The 17,872-nt window shown below is 37.3% G+C and overlaps 2 protein-coding genes and 1 long non-coding RNA gene across 3 annotated transcripts; all 3 read left to right on the top strand.

Moving 5' to 3' along the window:
• The first annotated feature begins 9,119 nt into the window (after window positions 1–9,119).
• On the top strand, window positions 9,120–9,866 carry LOC114915012 (uncharacterized). The gene is made up of 2 exons (XR_003802853.2): window positions 9,120–9,434; window positions 9,548–9,866. It is a non-coding gene; the product is annotated as an uncharacterized LOC114915012 (long non-coding RNA).
• A 1,086-nt stretch (window positions 9,867–10,952) lies between these two features.
• Window positions 10,953–11,774, top strand: LOC109818934 (uncharacterized). Its single transcript, XM_020384486.1, has one exon. It carries the CDS (start codon window positions 10,953–10,955, stop codon window positions 11,772–11,774), a length of 822 nt encoding a protein of 273 aa, XP_020240075.1.
• Window positions 11,775–12,529: 755 nt separating this feature from the next.
• Window positions 12,530–13,531, top strand: LOC109818932 (uncharacterized). Its single transcript, XM_020384482.2, has one exon. The coding sequence runs from the start codon at window positions 12,530–12,532 to the stop codon at window positions 13,529–13,531; it is 1,002 nt and encodes a 333-aa protein (XP_020240071.2).
• The last annotated feature ends 4,341 nt before the right edge of the window (window positions 13,532–17,872 follow it).

A 17,872-nucleotide genomic window follows, 5' to 3' on the forward strand; every position in this document is an offset into this window, starting at 1 on the left:
TCTTTTGCAGGTACCACCCCTATCTTGGAGCATCAAGCGTACCAGCGAAGGAGGCTCACCAATCTTACTCGGAGGATCATCTCTACAGCAGATTTCCGGTAAGAACATTTGGCGCCCACCGTGGGGTCGATCAAGACAGCTCTTATCGGCCACTCTTATGGTTTCTACCAGAAGCCATAGCAGACGCGCAACAGACGACCTAGATCACGCAACTACCATGGACAACGAAGCAGCATTGAGAAGGCTAATCGAGCAGGTCGAGCAGATGCGGCAGCAACACACCGCCAATCTGCAAAACATGCGTGCCAAGCACGAAACTGACCTAGCCGCGATGCGAACCGCCAATGAAGCAGACCTAGCAGCGCTGCGCGTCGAGAATGAGCGTATCCGCGCTCAGCTACCACGGCGCACCTCTGATCAACCCCTCAACCGAGTCACCTAAACGAGGAAGAGGGGCACTCGGTTTCTCAACCGCTAATAGCGCATAGGACACCGACTCCAAAGCCTGCCACGCATCGATCTCATGCATCGACACAAAAATCGGCCCATGAGGTCAGCAATGCTCCTACTCATTTTGCGGGGGATCAACCAACCTTCCGCCGTCATCCTTTTGTGGATGGCATTATGGAGATGCCACTCCCTCTCGGATGGAAGCCTCTCCACCTCGACCGCTACGACGACACGATAGACCCAGACGAGCACATCAACCTGTACACCACACAGGTAAACCTCTACACCAATAACGATGCTATTCTGTGTAGGGTTTTTCCGACCTCGCTCAAAGGGGCCGCGCTCAACTAGTACACCCAGCTACCTGCCGAGTCAATTGACAGCTTCGGCACCCTAGTCAGACGGTTCACGGCGCAATACGCAACGAGCCGACCTCATCAGATCACATCCTCCGCCTTGGCCATCCTCAGACAGGGCGAGGACGAACCATTAGGACATTCATGGAGCGCTTCGCTAGCATCTCCGTCAAAATTCGCAACTTAAACCCCGAGGTCGCACTGCACTCCATGATCATGGCGTTGAAGCCAGGACCTTTCGTCGATAGCCTTTGCCGACGACCTCCTCCCTACATGGACGAGCTCCGAGCTCGCGCTGCTAGGTACATCTAGATGGAGGAGCATGCCGAGTTCCGCAAGGCAATTCGCGACAAACCACAAGGAAAGCAAGACCAAGGTCAGGCCACAAACATTTAAAGTTGGCGACCTTGTTTGGCGATTACAGGGAGAAGCAAGAACAGACCCCTCCAAAGGAAAATTTGGAACTTGGAATTCCACCCACCTTAAATTTTATTTCTCTTAATTTGTAAATTTAGGGGATGTACTCTTTTTCCTCCTTAGCCTTTTTTTCCACTAAAGAAAAAGGTTTTTGGCCAAGGAAGGTTTTAACGAGGCACCCCTCAGAAATAAATCAACAAAGCAACTCCATTCCCATACATTTTCGGTATTGGCACATTAACCATGACGACTAACCAAGGTCGAGTCTGAACCTTGATATGCCAAGGTCGAGTCCAAACCTTGAGATCACATTATCTTAACCAAGGTCGAGTTCGAACCTTGATATGTCAAGGTCGAGTTTGAACCTTGATATGCCAAGGTCGAGTCCGAACCTTGAGATCATATTTTCTTAACCAAGGTCGAGTTCGAACCTTGATATGCCAAGGTCGAGTTCGAACCTTGATATGCCAAGGTCGAGTCCGAACCTTGAGATCACATTTTCTTAACTAAGGTCGAGTTTGAGCCTTGATATGCCAAGGTTGAATCCGAACCTTGATGCCAAGGTCGAGTCCGAACCTTGAGATCACATTTTCTTAACCAAGGTCGAGTTCGAACCTTGATATGCCAAGGTCGAATCTGAACCTTGATGCCAAGGTCGAGTTCGAACCTTGAGATTACATTTTCTTAACCAAGGTCGAGTTCGAACCTTGATATGCCAAGGTCGAGTCTGAAAACGAAGTGTACTACGTCGGATATTTTAGGCTTTTTACGTCAGAAAACGTACCGACGTAGAAGAGGGAGACGTAAATTTTACGTCGGGGCTTCAAATCCGACGTAAGTTTACGTCGGAAATTACGAAACCCGACGTAAAAAAGTCGTAAAAAAACAAAAAAAAAACTTAAGAACGCAGGCAGAACGGCCCGTTCTGCTTGGAGAACGGCCCGTTCTCCAAGCAGAACAGCCGTTCTGCTTGCAGAACAGGCCGTTCTGCTTGCAGAACAGGCCGTTCTGCTTGCAGAACAAGCCATTCTGCTTTGTAGAATAACAACAACAAAAACGTCCACTACCTACACAAATAAAACAACCAAAAAATCGAATAAAATAGATAACCAGAGTAGCAATGCTAAGTAGAAAAGTGCTAACGAAACCTTGTTTCATACCTGAGGAGCAGCAACAATGTGCAAATGAGTAACAAAGAGTTCATCCCTCCGCAAAAAACAAGAAAACGATTCAGTAACAAAGAAGAGGGAGAGGGTTTACAGAGAAAAAAATGAAAAGTGATGAAAAGTGAATGCGCGCGGTGTGCCTCGCGCTCTCTTATTCAAATTTGCGTCTTTTTTACGTCGGACCTGGTAGGGTGCGACGTAAATTGGACTTTTTACGTCTGACCTTCCCAGGTGCGACGTAGATTGGACTTTTTACGTCGGACCTTACCAGGTGCGACGTAAAAAAGTTCGCAAAAATTACAAAAATGTCACCGCATTTTTTTTACGTCAGATTTTCGTATTTCCGACGTAAAAGGGGTGACGTAATACGCTTATTTTCTACTAGTGTTAACAAGGTCGAATTTAAACCTTCAAACAACAAATTTGGAAACTCCTCAAAAGTCCCTTTGCTCTTACATCACTCGGTGTTTGGGGGCTAGTGTACTGGCCAGCCGAGTTGCCAACTTGTCCCTCACCAATCTACTGACTTGGTCAAAGGTTTACCAGCCTAACCAAGCAGTAAGCTCATTATTGTCGAGCTCCTCAGCCCGACCATGAAACATGGACATCGGAACACCACATTGGCCCAAAGAGGTCACGTCATCAAACAAATAAAAATACAATCTTGTCACCGCGCTGCCCACGCGTTATGGGAATGAGGTGACGATTATGACACATGGCGTCATGACAAATAGGCGTACGCGAAAAGTCACGACCCCTTGTCAAGCTCGGTCTTAACTCCTCGACCTACGGTCTTCGGAGCTCGGGGGGCTAATGTACTATCCGTACCGCTATGCCGAGCTTGAGCTCGACATCACAACGCGGAGTGAGCTCGGACACGCGCTAGGCGACATAGGCTCGCTATCCAATTAGGTCATAAACTGATCTCGGGCCCAAGGTCCAACAAAACCCTAATACACACAAAGGTACGTGCATTACTTATACGAGACTCATACACCCACAAACACTAACTTGAGCATCGGAGTCTCTTTTGCAGGTACCACCCCCATCTTGGAGCATCAAGCGTACCAGCGAAGGAGGCTCACCAATCTTACTCGGAGGATCATCTCTACAGCAAATTTCCGGTAAGAACAAAAAGTAAAAAGCATAACAATATATGATGAAAAGCTGGGTTACAGCAAGATGAAAAACATGATAGTCAGACAAAGCAAAATACTAAACAAACCAACAAAGCACCCAGAACCCTAAATTAACAATTACTTGCTTCTCCAGTAAAAGCTTGTAATCAATTCCAACTTAATGATGCATAGATGAATCTACAAGATATATAGGAATTAAATGCAATAAGCAAGTATATATAATTAAGCAAGCAAATCATGTTTACTAATTTGACTTGGATAATTACTAACCTGTCGTCATGCTATGCGTTAGTCCCAGACGTGGACCTATTCCCATTCCCATTCCCAGACCCGTTTCCGTTTCCGTTCCCAGAGCCTTTGGGGTTACCGAAATTAGGTTTCTTTGAACCCGTAGCACTGGCTTTAGAATCAAGAGAAGGTGGTCGTGAAGTGTTGCCACTCATTCTGAGATCTGGCTCACTAAATGCTTCAGATTTGTGTATTACTCTCTTTGTTAGAATAGTGGATTAAGTTTAACTCAACCTTACAAAACCGGCCTGTAAGATGAAAATTGTTTTTTACTTATATACTATTCATTTGCCTAATTTCTAGTCGATGTGGGACTTGGGTTTTTCCCAATACACCCCCTCATATCCAGCACTATTGGGCTTGGTACGTGGATAAATGGTAGGTTGCCCTTTTTAATGATCTAGGATTGGCGGGACTTGGGTTTTTCTCAATATACCCCCCTCATGCCTATGAGGCATGCATCAATGGTGGGTGACCCATTTTTAAAGTAGATCTAAATGACTCTGATACCATGTTAGAATAGTGGATTAAGCCTACCTCAACCCTACAAAACCGGCTTGTAAGGTAAGGGTTGCTTTCCACTTATATACTATTCAATTGCCTAATCTCTAGTCGATGTGAGACTTGAGTTTTTCTCAATACACCCCCTCACATCCAACACTAATAGGCTTGATACATGGATAAATAGTAGGTGACCCTTTTTAATGATCTAGGATTAGCGGGACTTGGGTTTTTCCCGATACTCTTCAATGAATGCAATTTATTTATAATTATAGGAAAACAAACAAAGCTACCCTCATTATTCAATTACTGAGTTCGGTAGAATACGCGCAAAGAACATAGTCAACAGGTGCGGACGCTAGTGGACCTGGACACTCATGGTCACCCATTCTATATAAAATGTATTCAAATTATTTTTAAAATACTTTTTTATCATCTCAAAATTTATAAAAAAAAAAAGAAAGTATATTATAGATTGAGAGATCAAAATTATAATATTAGTTTATGTTTTAAAAAAAATATTTATATAAAATTGATATATAATGTATTAGAAATAGAGATAAAATATTACAAAAATAAAGTTGACCAGCATGAGCTCCACATGTATCTTGTTTATTTTAGGGTTTTAGCACTCTGTCAATTTTTTTTCCAAAGAAAAGTTTAGCACACCGTTCATTATTATTATTAGCCTGCATTTTTTCCGAATAAATATTTATTATATAATTAAAATTATAATAAATTATATATAAATAAATATTATACTTAAATATATAAATTATAGTTTAAAAAATATAAAAATAAATATTTTTAAACATATAAATGATATTTTAGATTTATGATAAATATTTTGTATTTTGTTATTAAATTATTTTTATATTGATAATTTATTTTAAAATATTGAAATTTAATTTATAAACAAATATTAAATTAGATACAAAATTAAAAGAATACCTAAAAATTATTCATTAAAGAAAAATGTCAATAAACACTCTTATTAAGAGAAATATTTAAAAAGACTCTCATACGAGATAACTAATCATGTTTAATTTATAGAGATGAATTAATTACTAAAAGAAGTACTTTGTCTCTCCGTATATTTTGCTTTAAAATTAAAAATAAAATAAAAACTCAAATATGTTTTAGTCCCTAAAAAATAAATGATTTTTCATTCTAGTCCTTGCATGTAATGAGTTGACAAGTCTCTATATTTTATAACTCAATAATCTAAACAGTAAAAAACAAAAATCTAATAATTTAAGGTTATCATGCAAGTAGTTCTTGAATATACACAACAATATACATGTATAGGAGATAATTTGCTGAAAACATAAATGTTCTTCAATAGAATTACACTACAATCTTGTATACAATACACACACATACAATAATCCAAAATGAAAAACATAGATCCTAATTGTTGATCAAGACACTACTTTACAAGCTACTTTAGTAGCCCAAACAACACTGCCAATCTCTATCATGACTCTTAAAAAGTGCTCATATCCCCTGACCTATTTCAACTTTGCTCTCATAGCAAGATTGATAATCATAGTCTAACTATACAAGAAAAATACACGGATAAACTTGAATTTGAAAAAAAACAACATAGTATAAAAGTAATGAATTAAGTATACAACAACTTTAGCAATGCAATTTAACATCTTAAACTCAACTTAATAATAACTATCGACAAGATTAGCATATGTGGACAATTTACAACAAGGTAGCTTCTTAACTTACTATAGTTTACCAACACAATTTCAACATCAAGTCAGCAACTAACATCTTCACAACATAACAACACAGATATCATAATATGACAAAAATATCCATTTCCAACACAAGTCAACTTAACAATATATCAATACAAAAACATGATGTGTCATTACACATTTCAACTAACAATTCTCTTATAACATAGGTGAGTAGTCTAAATGACTTGACTTTATTGAACCAACTAATTAACAACACAATCTTAATTTTTGGTCTTGTTAGATCAACAATAAATTTAGATATCAATCTAAAATATAACTTGATTTCTTGGATTTTGCTACTTAAACTATGAAAATCGAGAATTTTTGTGAAGGATAAAATGACTTAGGTGTGAGCCTACCACAACCTTAACATGCATAACTAAGCCTATATTGAATTAGCTTGTCAACCACCCTCCAAATGTCGTGCTCCTTCTAGTACTTAGTTAGAGATTTTAGCCTTTAACCTTGTGTCTTAGTCAGTTAGTCACTCCATACATGTGTGACTCGATCGACCTTGTCCTCATACGATTTTATATTGGTCACTTTTAATAATATGACTCGACTTGACCTATCAACTGTATGATGATGGAATACTTGACTCCTCTAAATAAATATTACACTCAAAATTTTTGGTATTGATAGTTGTTGTACTATCAAATTCTTCAAATTTCTATAAAATAAAAAATTAACTTAGCTAATTAATATATAATAATAATAATAACAATAATAAAATTAATTGTATAGAAAATTATAAAATCAACTTTCTTCGTAAAGTTCAATGATGTCGCGCATTTCCTTTTCTTTCTCCAAATGAATATGATTTTTGTTCTTAAGCCCATGGTATTGATAGTTGTTGTGACCGACTCGCATTTGAATGATTATCATTTTTAACAGACTTTTCAGTACTCTTAAACCCTCGGTCTTTCTCTTTTGTTTCGAAAGTTAAGTATTGTTTTAGTTGATGAGAGTTGTATTCTATATTTTCTTTGGGTTAGTCATTTTCTGTTATTTTGTAAAAGAACTTTTTTCCTACTAACGTTGGTATTGCTTGTGGCTTTTTATTAGCTGGCTTAATATAATTATTATAGCACTTTGCTATAAAAAAAATCATACTACGTTTAATGTATATCTAATTAAAATATTAAATATAAATACATATAGTATGAAAGTGAAATTCTAATTTTATTATAAAAAACATATTTATATTTAATGTAGATCTAATTGATTCAATGCATTAAATATAAATATATATAATTATTAAATATAAATACATAAAAAGAAAAACTCTAGTTTTACTATTAAAAAATGTATTTATATTTAATATAAATTTAATTGGTTCAATGCATTAAATATAAATATATATTATCAAAATGAAAAATTCTAATTTTAATTAAAAATTCGTAGTAAATTAAAGGACATATAAGTACTGGAATCAATTAAGTTTTATCCTATTTTAATCGGGTATGAATAAGAATTCCAATATATGATCTTTTCTTTAAATTTATCAAATGCAAAGAGGGCGTTCTCTTATTAAATTGCCAACTTGTTTTCCAAATATAATTATACAACCAAGACCATACTATTTTATTAATGTTGACCAGGTTGAGTTTTTTTGGTATACAGTGCATCAATCATTTAATTGATAAAAAATAGCTCATTTTTTTAAAAAAAATTCATGACACTAACTTCAAATTCGTTTGATCGTATATAAATACATAACGATTACATAATAAAATATAAAAAGTTGTGACCTTGACCTCTAGATAAAATTGGAGTCCATTTTATTACGGGTTATTAATATTATACCTCTTAATTATTTGCATTCCGTTAAAAAATTGTGCATGCCGATAATTTTAAATTCCTCTTCTTTAGAATTCAAAATTGATTATGTATATTTTCTTACAATCTTAAATATTTTCCTTGTTTAATACTAATGCAAGAAAATATTTCGTGCCTATGGGTATCCTTAAAATAAATAAATAAATGATAAAAATAATTAAAACTAAATAAATATGTGTGGGTAATTAGTGATGAGAAGATGTAAACGATTTTCAGTAGTTATTACAAAAAAAATAAAAAATTATAAGACAAAACAATATATATATAAAAATAACATCTTCAAATTCTATTTTACGATGGTTGTATATTGACATGGCAGACGCAATAAGAAGAAAAGAAAATGGAAATAGCGAGAGGGATATAAGACAATGACATTATGGCACAGGCAGCAATGCTAGCTTTTGGCTTTTGTGCGTATTCTATTCTACCAAACGCCCCTTTTTTAATCTCTCCACTAGGATGTTTTGTATATCGGATTTGAGTCTAATTTAATTTTATAAAATTGATTTATATTTAGGATAAGTTATCCTTTTTAAGAATTTAAAATAAATATGATATTATTTTATAATAATATATTTGAGTCTAATTCAATTTTATAAAATTAACTTGTAAGATAAAAGTTATTTTTTACTTATATATTATTTAATTATTTTTAATCAAGGACGTGTTATTTAGGACATTTTTAATGGAAGCAATTCATTTTAGTTGCTTCATGCATTGAAAAATGAAAAAAGTGGTTCTAGTGTTCCACATCAGCATTAAGTAACTCAAACACAAATTTACTCTAATGGTAAGAAACTTTAAAAAATTCAACTTTTAGAATTTTTTTCTAATCATTTATGAACTAAATTTAAATTTTTATTAAAAAAGATAATTGCACTACAATGAAAAAAATAAATTACGAGAAAAAATACACAATAAGTAGATATTAAAAATAAAATAAAGCAATAATAAATACATAAACATTATACGAAATTAATTTTCATCATTATTATTTCTAAAATGTTCGCAAATATGTTTAATAAGATCTGCTTGAAATTTGGTAAGGAACAGTTGTTTGAGGAAGCAACTCTCTCTCTTCTTCAAGCAACTCATGTTGCCACGTCAGAATCCTTCGATAACAAGAAACATGGCTTAAGTTACTTCATGGGACAAACAACTCCCATTAAAGTTGTTCTTGGGTTTTTTTAATAGTTCCAATGCTTAATAATGAGGGCATGTTTGTTACCAAATTATAAATAGAAAAAACATATAATAAAGTGTGATTTGATTTGTTGATACGGTAATCTGAAGGTAGCTCGGTGGCACAATGAGTTCCAAACCACCACCCACAAATGATCATAAATCCAAAGCTACTGCTTCAAACAAACCTGATCTCAGTGGTAACTCCAAAGGCTCTGGGAAAGGCTCTGGGAAAGGGTCTGGGTCTGGGTCCGGGTCTGGGAAAGGGTCCGGGTCTGGGAAAGGATCCGGTTCCAGTTCTGGGTCTGGCAATAAGAAGAAATGATCTCATATGATACCATGGTGACGGGTTATTTATAATCTTCACAGCACCCCCTTCATTTAAGCCTAATCAATTCTTGCATAATTATATAAATATATACACTTGCTTACTGCATCTAATTCTCATTTTGCAGATTCATGTGTGATTAAGTTGGAATTAGAAACTCCAATCAGTCGAAGAAGGTGAAAGAAAGCAAGTACGTACGTAGTACGTGTTACTATAGGGATCTGAGAGTCTGGTTTAGTTTTTGGACTTAATTTGTCTGGTTTACTATCTAGGGTTAAGCACAACTTGTGCTGAAACCTTGGCTTCTTCTATTCTATTTTCTGTCTAAGAAAACAAGGTTTTTAAGGCCACTTATCATGTTTTTCATTCCCCACTCATGTTTCTCTCGCTGTAACCCAACTTAATATATAATCATCATATATTCTTATGCTTTTTTTTTCTTTCAATATTATATGTGTGTATGCGGTTTCAGAACTTGGTTTAAGATCTACAGTCTTTTGTTATTTCTTTTTCTACTTGATTTAGACGGTGCTTTGGTTCTGAGTATGTTTGAGTTACCCATAAATAACCCATTCATATAACAAATCTGCAGTCTTGATGAGTCTTCCTCAACTCAACTGAGGTAAAATTAATATTCATTTCTTAAAGTTGTGTTTTAATTTTCTTGCATTTTCAACTTAATATTTTTAATTCGTTCATAAATTTCAAGTATGGAGTTGCTTCTTCGTTTTATTGTTTTTTTTATTTATTCTTTTATCAGTTCCTACTCAAATATATGGTTCACTAGGTGACAAAATGTTGAAGGGCAAAGTAAAAGCTGTACGTGTTTATTATTTGAATTCCTTAAGGAAATTAAAAACATGGTTGTTAAAGGTTCATAAATGTAATTTCATTTTTTATTCTGTAACTCTGTTGTACAGACCCAATTTATGTTGGATAAGTTCTCTCATATTACAGGCAAGGTATAATCAAATTATTTTTTTAATAAAAAAGAATGAAACTGCATAAGAGGGTTTACAAGAATCACTTATCCTATACTCAATCAATTAAGTTAAACTTTAATATAATAATAAGTTTAGGGTCCACTCCAAATGTTTAATTAAATATATTATATATGGTCTCGTATGGGTCCTTCTCGCAGCACTGGTCGTATTTTCCTATCTTAAAATAAGGTAGGGAAATGACTCGATTTGGCTTTATTTTATAATAATAAAAAAGAAGAAGTGACATAGTCCTATATTATTTATTTATTTAATCACCTATTTTTTTATTATTTTAAAATAAAAAGGCTAAGAGTGTCTCATTTTCAATAATAATAATAATAATAAATACATTTATACATATTATAAACACGCTACAGGTGATGGAGAGGATTTGGGGAATGCCTATGGGGAGCCAACCACCATTTGAATCGCCTGATGGTGGAGTTGGGGGCCTCCCGGTGAGCCAGGCAACGACCTTCAAGGAGAAGGTGATGGGTGCCCCGTCTAAGCGGCCGGTTGTTCGAGATCTTATCAAGGAGGGGGCTATATATGACGTTGGAGTTTGAGGGTGGAGATCGGTTGTTACCCAGGTTCAGCATCACTGCACCCACCTTTAAGCAGTTGTGTGAACCATGGGAGCAGTGTCTAGTGATCAAGTTGTTAGGAAGAGATGTGGGGTTCTTAACCTCGCGGGACAGGCTGCCTGCCTTGTGGAAGGTTCAAGGAGGGTTTGAGTTGCTGGACGTGTCGAATGGATACTTCATGGTGAAGTTTGATTTGGAGGCGGATAGAGAGTGGGTCATGCAAGGGGTCCCTTGGATGCTCTTTGACCACTACCTGATTGTTAGGCCCTGGTCCCCAGAGTTCGTAGCTTCAGCAACGAAGGTCGACAGTACCCTCGTTTGGATCAGGTTTCCAGGACTTGGAGTTATGTTCTATGATGAGAGTGTTCTACTAACAATTGCATCAGCCATAGGGAAACCAATCAAGGTGGACCTTAATACTCTGAACATGACATGGGGCAGGTTTGCACGAGTCTGTGTAGAGATAAATCTGAATGAACCACTTGTAGGAAGATTTTTCCTCAATGACATTTGGTACAACGTTGAGTACGAGGGCTTGCATCTGTTGTGCTCGTCGTGTGGCTGTTATGGGCATGTTATGAGGAATTGTCCAACTTCAGCTAGGCACGAGTCAACGGAGAAGGGTGTAGGAGAGAAGGAGGCTATGGAGACGCTGTCAGGGGAAACCAAGCATGGTGCAGATTCTGTTGCTCAAACAGGGGAGCAATCAGCTCTGCATGCTAGGGAGGAAATCACGCCAGATCTGCATGGGGAATGGCTGATCGTGAAGCGGAAAAATCAGAAATAGAATCTCGGGAGACCGTTGAGCAAGGGTCGCTCTTCCTTTCATAATGGGGCTGCGGAATTTAAGGAGAAGATTCATGCAAATCCGAGTTACCCTACGCGGGGGTTACACCCTGAGTCTGCATCACGTGAGGTCTTTAGGAACCCACGTGTAGTAGTAGTGAATTCACATGAACAGGGCCATGCAGTACGATCAAGCCCTATTGATGTGGGTCATGAGACTAATAAGAATCAAAAAACATAGGGCTCACTAAGGATAACAAGAAACGTGGTAGGGGGAGGATCTTGGTGCCCACCCACAGTCCACTCTAGCTAGCGATAACATGTTATCAGACTTGAATCATAATAAGATCCGAAGCTCCCAATCCATTCCTTCTCTTGGAGACCCACGAGTTATGCAAGAGGGAATGATGGGGGTCTTGAATAGGAGTGTGGCATCAGGTGTGCTCCCAGTTGTTCGCGAGACACATGTAATTCACGACTCAGATAATGGTGGTCAAGAGGTACCGGGGACGGAGGACGTAATGCAGTATGACCAGCCATTGGAAGATGAGGCTATGATGGCTTGAGTATATGTGTTTGTCTTGCCCATATTTAATGACTACAAACTTTAATATTTTGAGTTGGAATATTAGAGTGGCTGTCAATGCCAAAGGTAAAATGAGGGTTTCGAAGTTAGTAAGGCTCTATCACCCATCTATTTTTATTGTTTTGGAGACTCATTGCTAGTTTTCTTCGGTGGAATCCTTTTGGAGAAAGATGGACTATAAGTTATGTTATAACATCGAGGCTACGGGGCATTCCGGGGGTATTTGGGTCTTGATAGCGACGTCTTGCTCTGCTACGACCTCAGAGTTTGCCTCTCACCCTCATGCCATTTCATTTACGGTGGTTGAAGGGAGCAAGAACTGGGTTTGTACTGCATTTTATGCTAAACCTCGGGTGGAACTAAGACAATGGGTATGGGCTCATCTTCGGGAGTTGGGAGGACAGATTACGCTGCCATGGCTAGTGCTTGGTGACTTTAATGAAATTTTGTTGTCAACGGAAAGTAGAGGTGGTCGCTTTTCACTGGCAAGGGCTTCACAATTTCTGGAGGTATTGAATGATTGTAACTTTCTCGACATGGGGGCTAAGGGCCTTCGGTTTACGTGGTATAGGAATCAACCTGGGGTAATGCTTGCAAAGCGTTTAGATCGTGCGGTGTGTAATGTAGCATGGCAAGCTATGATTCCGGAAGCATATGTCGAAAATCTGTGTAGGGTCTATTCTGATCATTGTCCACTTCTATTACGTCTTGACGGCTCAAGGGAAAAGAATCAGGAACGACCCTTTCGGTTCCAAGCTGCATGGGCCACTCATAAAGGTTTTGAGCGAATTGTTAAGGAGGCTTGGTGTCGAAGCACGCCGACCCTTGCTAATGGATTACAAGCTATTAGAACAGATGCCATAAAGTTTAATAAAGAAGTGTTTGGGAATAACCTTACTAGGAAGAAGGCTCTCCAACGTCGCCTCAAAGGTGTACTACTGCAACTCGAGAGAGGTGAATCAGAGAGCTTGTCGAGATTAGAGAAAACCATACAAGTGGAGTTGGATGAAACTTGTCTTCAGGAGGAATATTTATGGTTTCAGAAATCTAGAGAGAAGTGGGTGCGGTTTGGGGACCGTAATACGTCCTTTTTTCCATGCTCAAACACTTGCGAGACGAAGGAGGAACAAAATCCAGGGGATGTTTTTACTAGATGGGTCTTGGCATACTGATTCTATGGTCATGAAAACTGAGGCAGTCAGGTTCTATAAGGAGCTTTTCTCGGTTGACAGTGGACAAGGGTCTCTAGACATGTATACTTGGGTTCCACCTGACTTGGGAGTTGAGGCCCAGTCTGCTTTAACTACCCCAGTCACGAAGGAGGAGGTTCGTCAGGCGGTGATGAGCATGAAGTCGTTTAAGGCACCAGGGCCGTATGGTTTTCAACCATTTTTTTTCAAGCAATATTGGCCTATTGTGGGTGATGAATTATGGCGTACAGTGAAGGATGCCTTTCGATTGGGATTCTCCGACATATCCCTCTTGGAGACACAAATGGTGTTAATTTCGAAGGTGGAGCATCCGGTTAGCCTCAAAGAATTTCGTCCTATAAGCTTATGTAACGTAGCCTGGAAGGTTATTTCTAAAGTGATTGTGGCTCGTCTTCGACCGTTCTTGCAGGACATCATCGGTCCTTTCCAGGGTAGCTTTATTCCTGGAAGGGGGACTCATAATCATAGTATTATTGCTCAGGAAGCCTTCCATTTTGTACGGAAAGAAGGCTCAGGTGTGGGCTCCTTGACCTTAAAAATTGACCTTGAAAAGGCCTATGATAGGGTCAGGTGGGAGTTTTTGGAATCTATGCTGGTGCAGTTTGGTTTTTCGATAGTCATAATTCAGCTTATCATGTGGGGGTTGAAGAATTCTTCGATTTCACTACTTTGGAATGGAAGCATATTACCGTCCTTTGTCCTGTATTGTGGCCTACGGCAAGGAGACCCGTTATCCCCGTACCTATTCGTGTTCTGCATGGAGCGACTAGCCCTTAGGATATCTGAGTTGCTCTAGGAGGGTCATTGGAAACCGATTCACTTATCTCCTGGGGGTTTACCGCTGTCACACCTTTTCTTCATTGATGATATATTTCTATTCGGTCAAGCTTCAGAAGACCAATAGCTCGTTTGGTGGCGTCAACCTTGGAGGAGTTTTCCCATTCCTCAGGGTTGAGAGTCGATTTGACTAAGTTTGTGAGCTCTAGAAGGGTCTCACAGAGGAGGATTGATACGTTGGAGGGTTGCTAGGGATTGCCCACACGGCTCGGATAGTGAATTATTTGGGTGTTCCCATGACCCATGGCCAACCGAGATGCGCAAACTTTTATGATGTGATAGAAAAGATCCATGGTCGACTTGCGGCTTGGAAACCCAAGCTTCTTAATAAGGCAAGCAAGTTATGTCTTGTGAAGTCTGCCATATCCTCTATTCCCGTATATAGCATGCAATCCTTGTGGCTTCTTCAAGCAATGTGTAATAGAATTAATCAGGCTTGTCGTCGTATGTTATGGACTAAGTCGGACAACACACGGTTTTGGTCTCCTGTGAATTGGGATGTTGTTACTCAACCCAAAGAACTGGGTGGCCTTAGGGTTAGGGAGGCGCGAAGAGTGAATGTATCACTTATTGGAAAGTTAGTTTGGGACCTACTATCCGCTCCGCAGAAGCCTTGGGTTCAACTTCTCAGCAGTCTATATCTACGTGGGGACTCTATCCTGTGTGCTCAAAAAAGGCGTGGTGCTTCTCCAACCTGGTCAAGTATTATTAAGGCCCTTCCTTCACTCCGTGAGGGATTCAAGCCTCAGTTAGATTTTGGTGCATCATCCCTTTGGTACACGGACTGGTCGGGTACTGGGCTTTGGTGCAGGAAAGTTCCATTTGTTCACATTGTGGACACCAACAAAACGGTAGCAGAGTGCTGGGTCAATGGAGAGTGGAATTTCAATGCCTTATATACTGCTCTCCCGGTAGAGCTGGTTCACTCGGCCCAACAGTTGAGTGTAGTCACTTCCTCCTTGGGGGTGGATCACTTCAAATGGATGGGTGATATATCGGGTTGCTATTCAGTTGCATCTGGGTATCGTTTCCTACTCCCGATTTTGTCAACTGAGGTGGATGAAGTTTGGAAGAAGCTCTGGAAGTTAATGATTCCATAGAAGGTTTAGTTCTTTCTGTGGCAATGCCTACACTCAGCTCTTCCAACGAATCAGCTACGGGTTGAAAGGAGATTGGCAGAGTCTGGTGGATGCTCGCGTTGCTCTTGTCCACAAGAAACCATCTTCATGCTCTTCGTGATTGCCCGCATTCGCGAGAGGTGCTGATGTCTGGCGGGTTCAGTGTAGGGTGGTCTCCTTCTGTAATGGATTGTTTTCAATGGCTGAAGGGTATTATTTTGAATAAGGATGCTATTAAGCTATCCATCACATTGTGGTGGGTTTGGAGGTTTAGGAATAACATAATTTTTAATAACGAGCGTTGGATGATTTCAGAGGTCCGTCGGAAGGTGGTACTGTCTATGGTGGAGAATAGTTTGTACAACGTTAAGAGGCGCTTATGGGTGGAGCAGACCCTATGGAGGCCCCCGGAGCACCCGTGGGTTAAGCTAAACACTAACAGGAGTTGGTTAAGTGGGACCTCCGCTATGGGGATGGGTGGAGCAATTCGAGATTGGACAGGTATGTGGCGGGGGGGTTTCTTGCGTGGAATTTTGCATGGTGATGCGTTACGTGTAGAACTTTTGGCCTTAGAGGGTGGCTTATCGCTTTGTTGGGAAGGTGGGTTTCGGAAGGTGAGTTGTGAATGTGATTGCCTTGGAGTTGTTAAGATATTCCAAAATAAGTTAACGGATAGGGATTTCTTGCATAAGCATTATGATATTATTCGTCGTATTAAGCGAATGCTAGATTGGGATTGGGTAGTCTACGTAAATCATATTCCTCGAGAGATAAATTTAGTAGCCCATACTCTTGCTAATTGAGGTGTGAGGAACTTGGATTCCAATGTATTTTGGAGGAGTCCTCCAAACTTTATCCTGATACCATTAGGGAGAGATTTAGTGTCTTGATTTATTTTGTTTTAACTTTAGTTTTCATACTCTACCAAAAAAAAAAACACGCTACAGGTTTTAGTAACTCTCTTTTATTTTAAAATTTTAAAATATTTTTCTCATTAAACTCATATTATCTTTTAAACCGATTGCTGTCACTCTTTAATGACATACACGTATTTTCTCCCGCTTTACTTTGTATAAGACTGCATGTTTTCAAATAAGGATTTGACTCCTATTAAATTAGAGAATTGTATTTCAAAAAATAAATTGCAATGACAATTATTAATTAAAAAATAAAAAATTATTAGTATAATTAATTTTATATTTTATTTTATAAATTTTTGTTATAATTGTTGATCATTAGTTTTCTGATCAACAATTATTATGCTTTATCTTTTAAAATCATCTTCTCACTTTAGAAAATTTAAATCTTTTAAATAAATAAAAAGAAAACACGAACTGTTTTTTCACTATTAATATTTTGTTAATATATTTTAGTTTTTCTTTGGTGATAATTTTTTAAATTTATAGCATAAATTATTTTTTCAATTATATTTTTTTTATTTTAATGTTTTTATAATATTATTATGATTTTTTTTAAATTTTTAATTTTATTATATATAAACAAAATTTATTATGAAAATTGACTTTTTAATTATTTTTTTTAATTAATCTTTTTTGATTGATTCATTTTATACAAATTTTTAATCTAAAATTTATGTTATTTTAAACTTATTTTAAAATTTATTTATTTACATAATTTAATGTATCAAAGCCTTTCAAGGGTACTATAACAATTATTTAATTATAATAGTATAAAGCAACGGGACGGCGCTACCTCAAGCTTCTGGTCAACTTTTTTAGTAGAAATATTTAACTGGGTATGAATTGAAAGCAGACATGATATTTTCTTTAAATCTATCATATACATAGAGTGATAGAGGAGTCTCTCTTATTAAATTCGCAACTCGTTTTCCAAATATAATTATAGAACCATGAAATATTTTATTAGTTTTAATTTTGACAAGGTTAGGGTTTTTGGTACACATGTACAGTGTATGGATCATTTAAAAGGTTGATAAAAAAATAGCTCACTTATTTATTTTAATTTATGACATTATCTTCAAATTTGTTTGGTCATAAATAACATGCACAATGGTTACTTAATAAAACATACGCCCTCAATTTGATAATAAGTGTTAAAAAAGTTAATAAATAAATAATAATTTTACAAAATTAATCTTATGATAAATATATGTAATATAACATGATAACTAATTTTTATAATATATTAAAAAATGTATAAACAAAAAATAGATAATTAATACTATATTGAAAACTTAACATAACAATTATTTTGAATTTTATTTTTTCTTTAAACATAATATAGGCATAGGAGTAAAAAGTCGTGACCTTGACCAATAGGTAAAATTTAGCTAGAGATGGAAAAATGGGTTGTGACCCGTGGGTTA

Source organism: Cajanus cajan, chromosome 2 (assembly GCF_000230855.2).
Source record: "Cajanus cajan strain Asha chromosome 2, NIPB_CcT2T_4, whole genome shotgun sequence".
Taxonomy (NCBI): domain Eukaryota; kingdom Viridiplantae; phylum Streptophyta; class Magnoliopsida; order Fabales; family Fabaceae; genus Cajanus; species Cajanus cajan.

What these genes read in the sequence shown, in the direction of transcription:
- LOC109818934 (XM_020384486.1), top strand. Translation starts at nt 10,953, where the DNA reads ATGACGTTGGAGTTTGAGGGTGGAGATCGGTTGTTACCCAGGTTCAGC.
- LOC109818932 (XM_020384482.2), top strand. Translation starts at nt 12,530, where the DNA reads ATGGACTATAAGTTATGTTATAACATCGAGGCTACGGGGCATTCCGGG.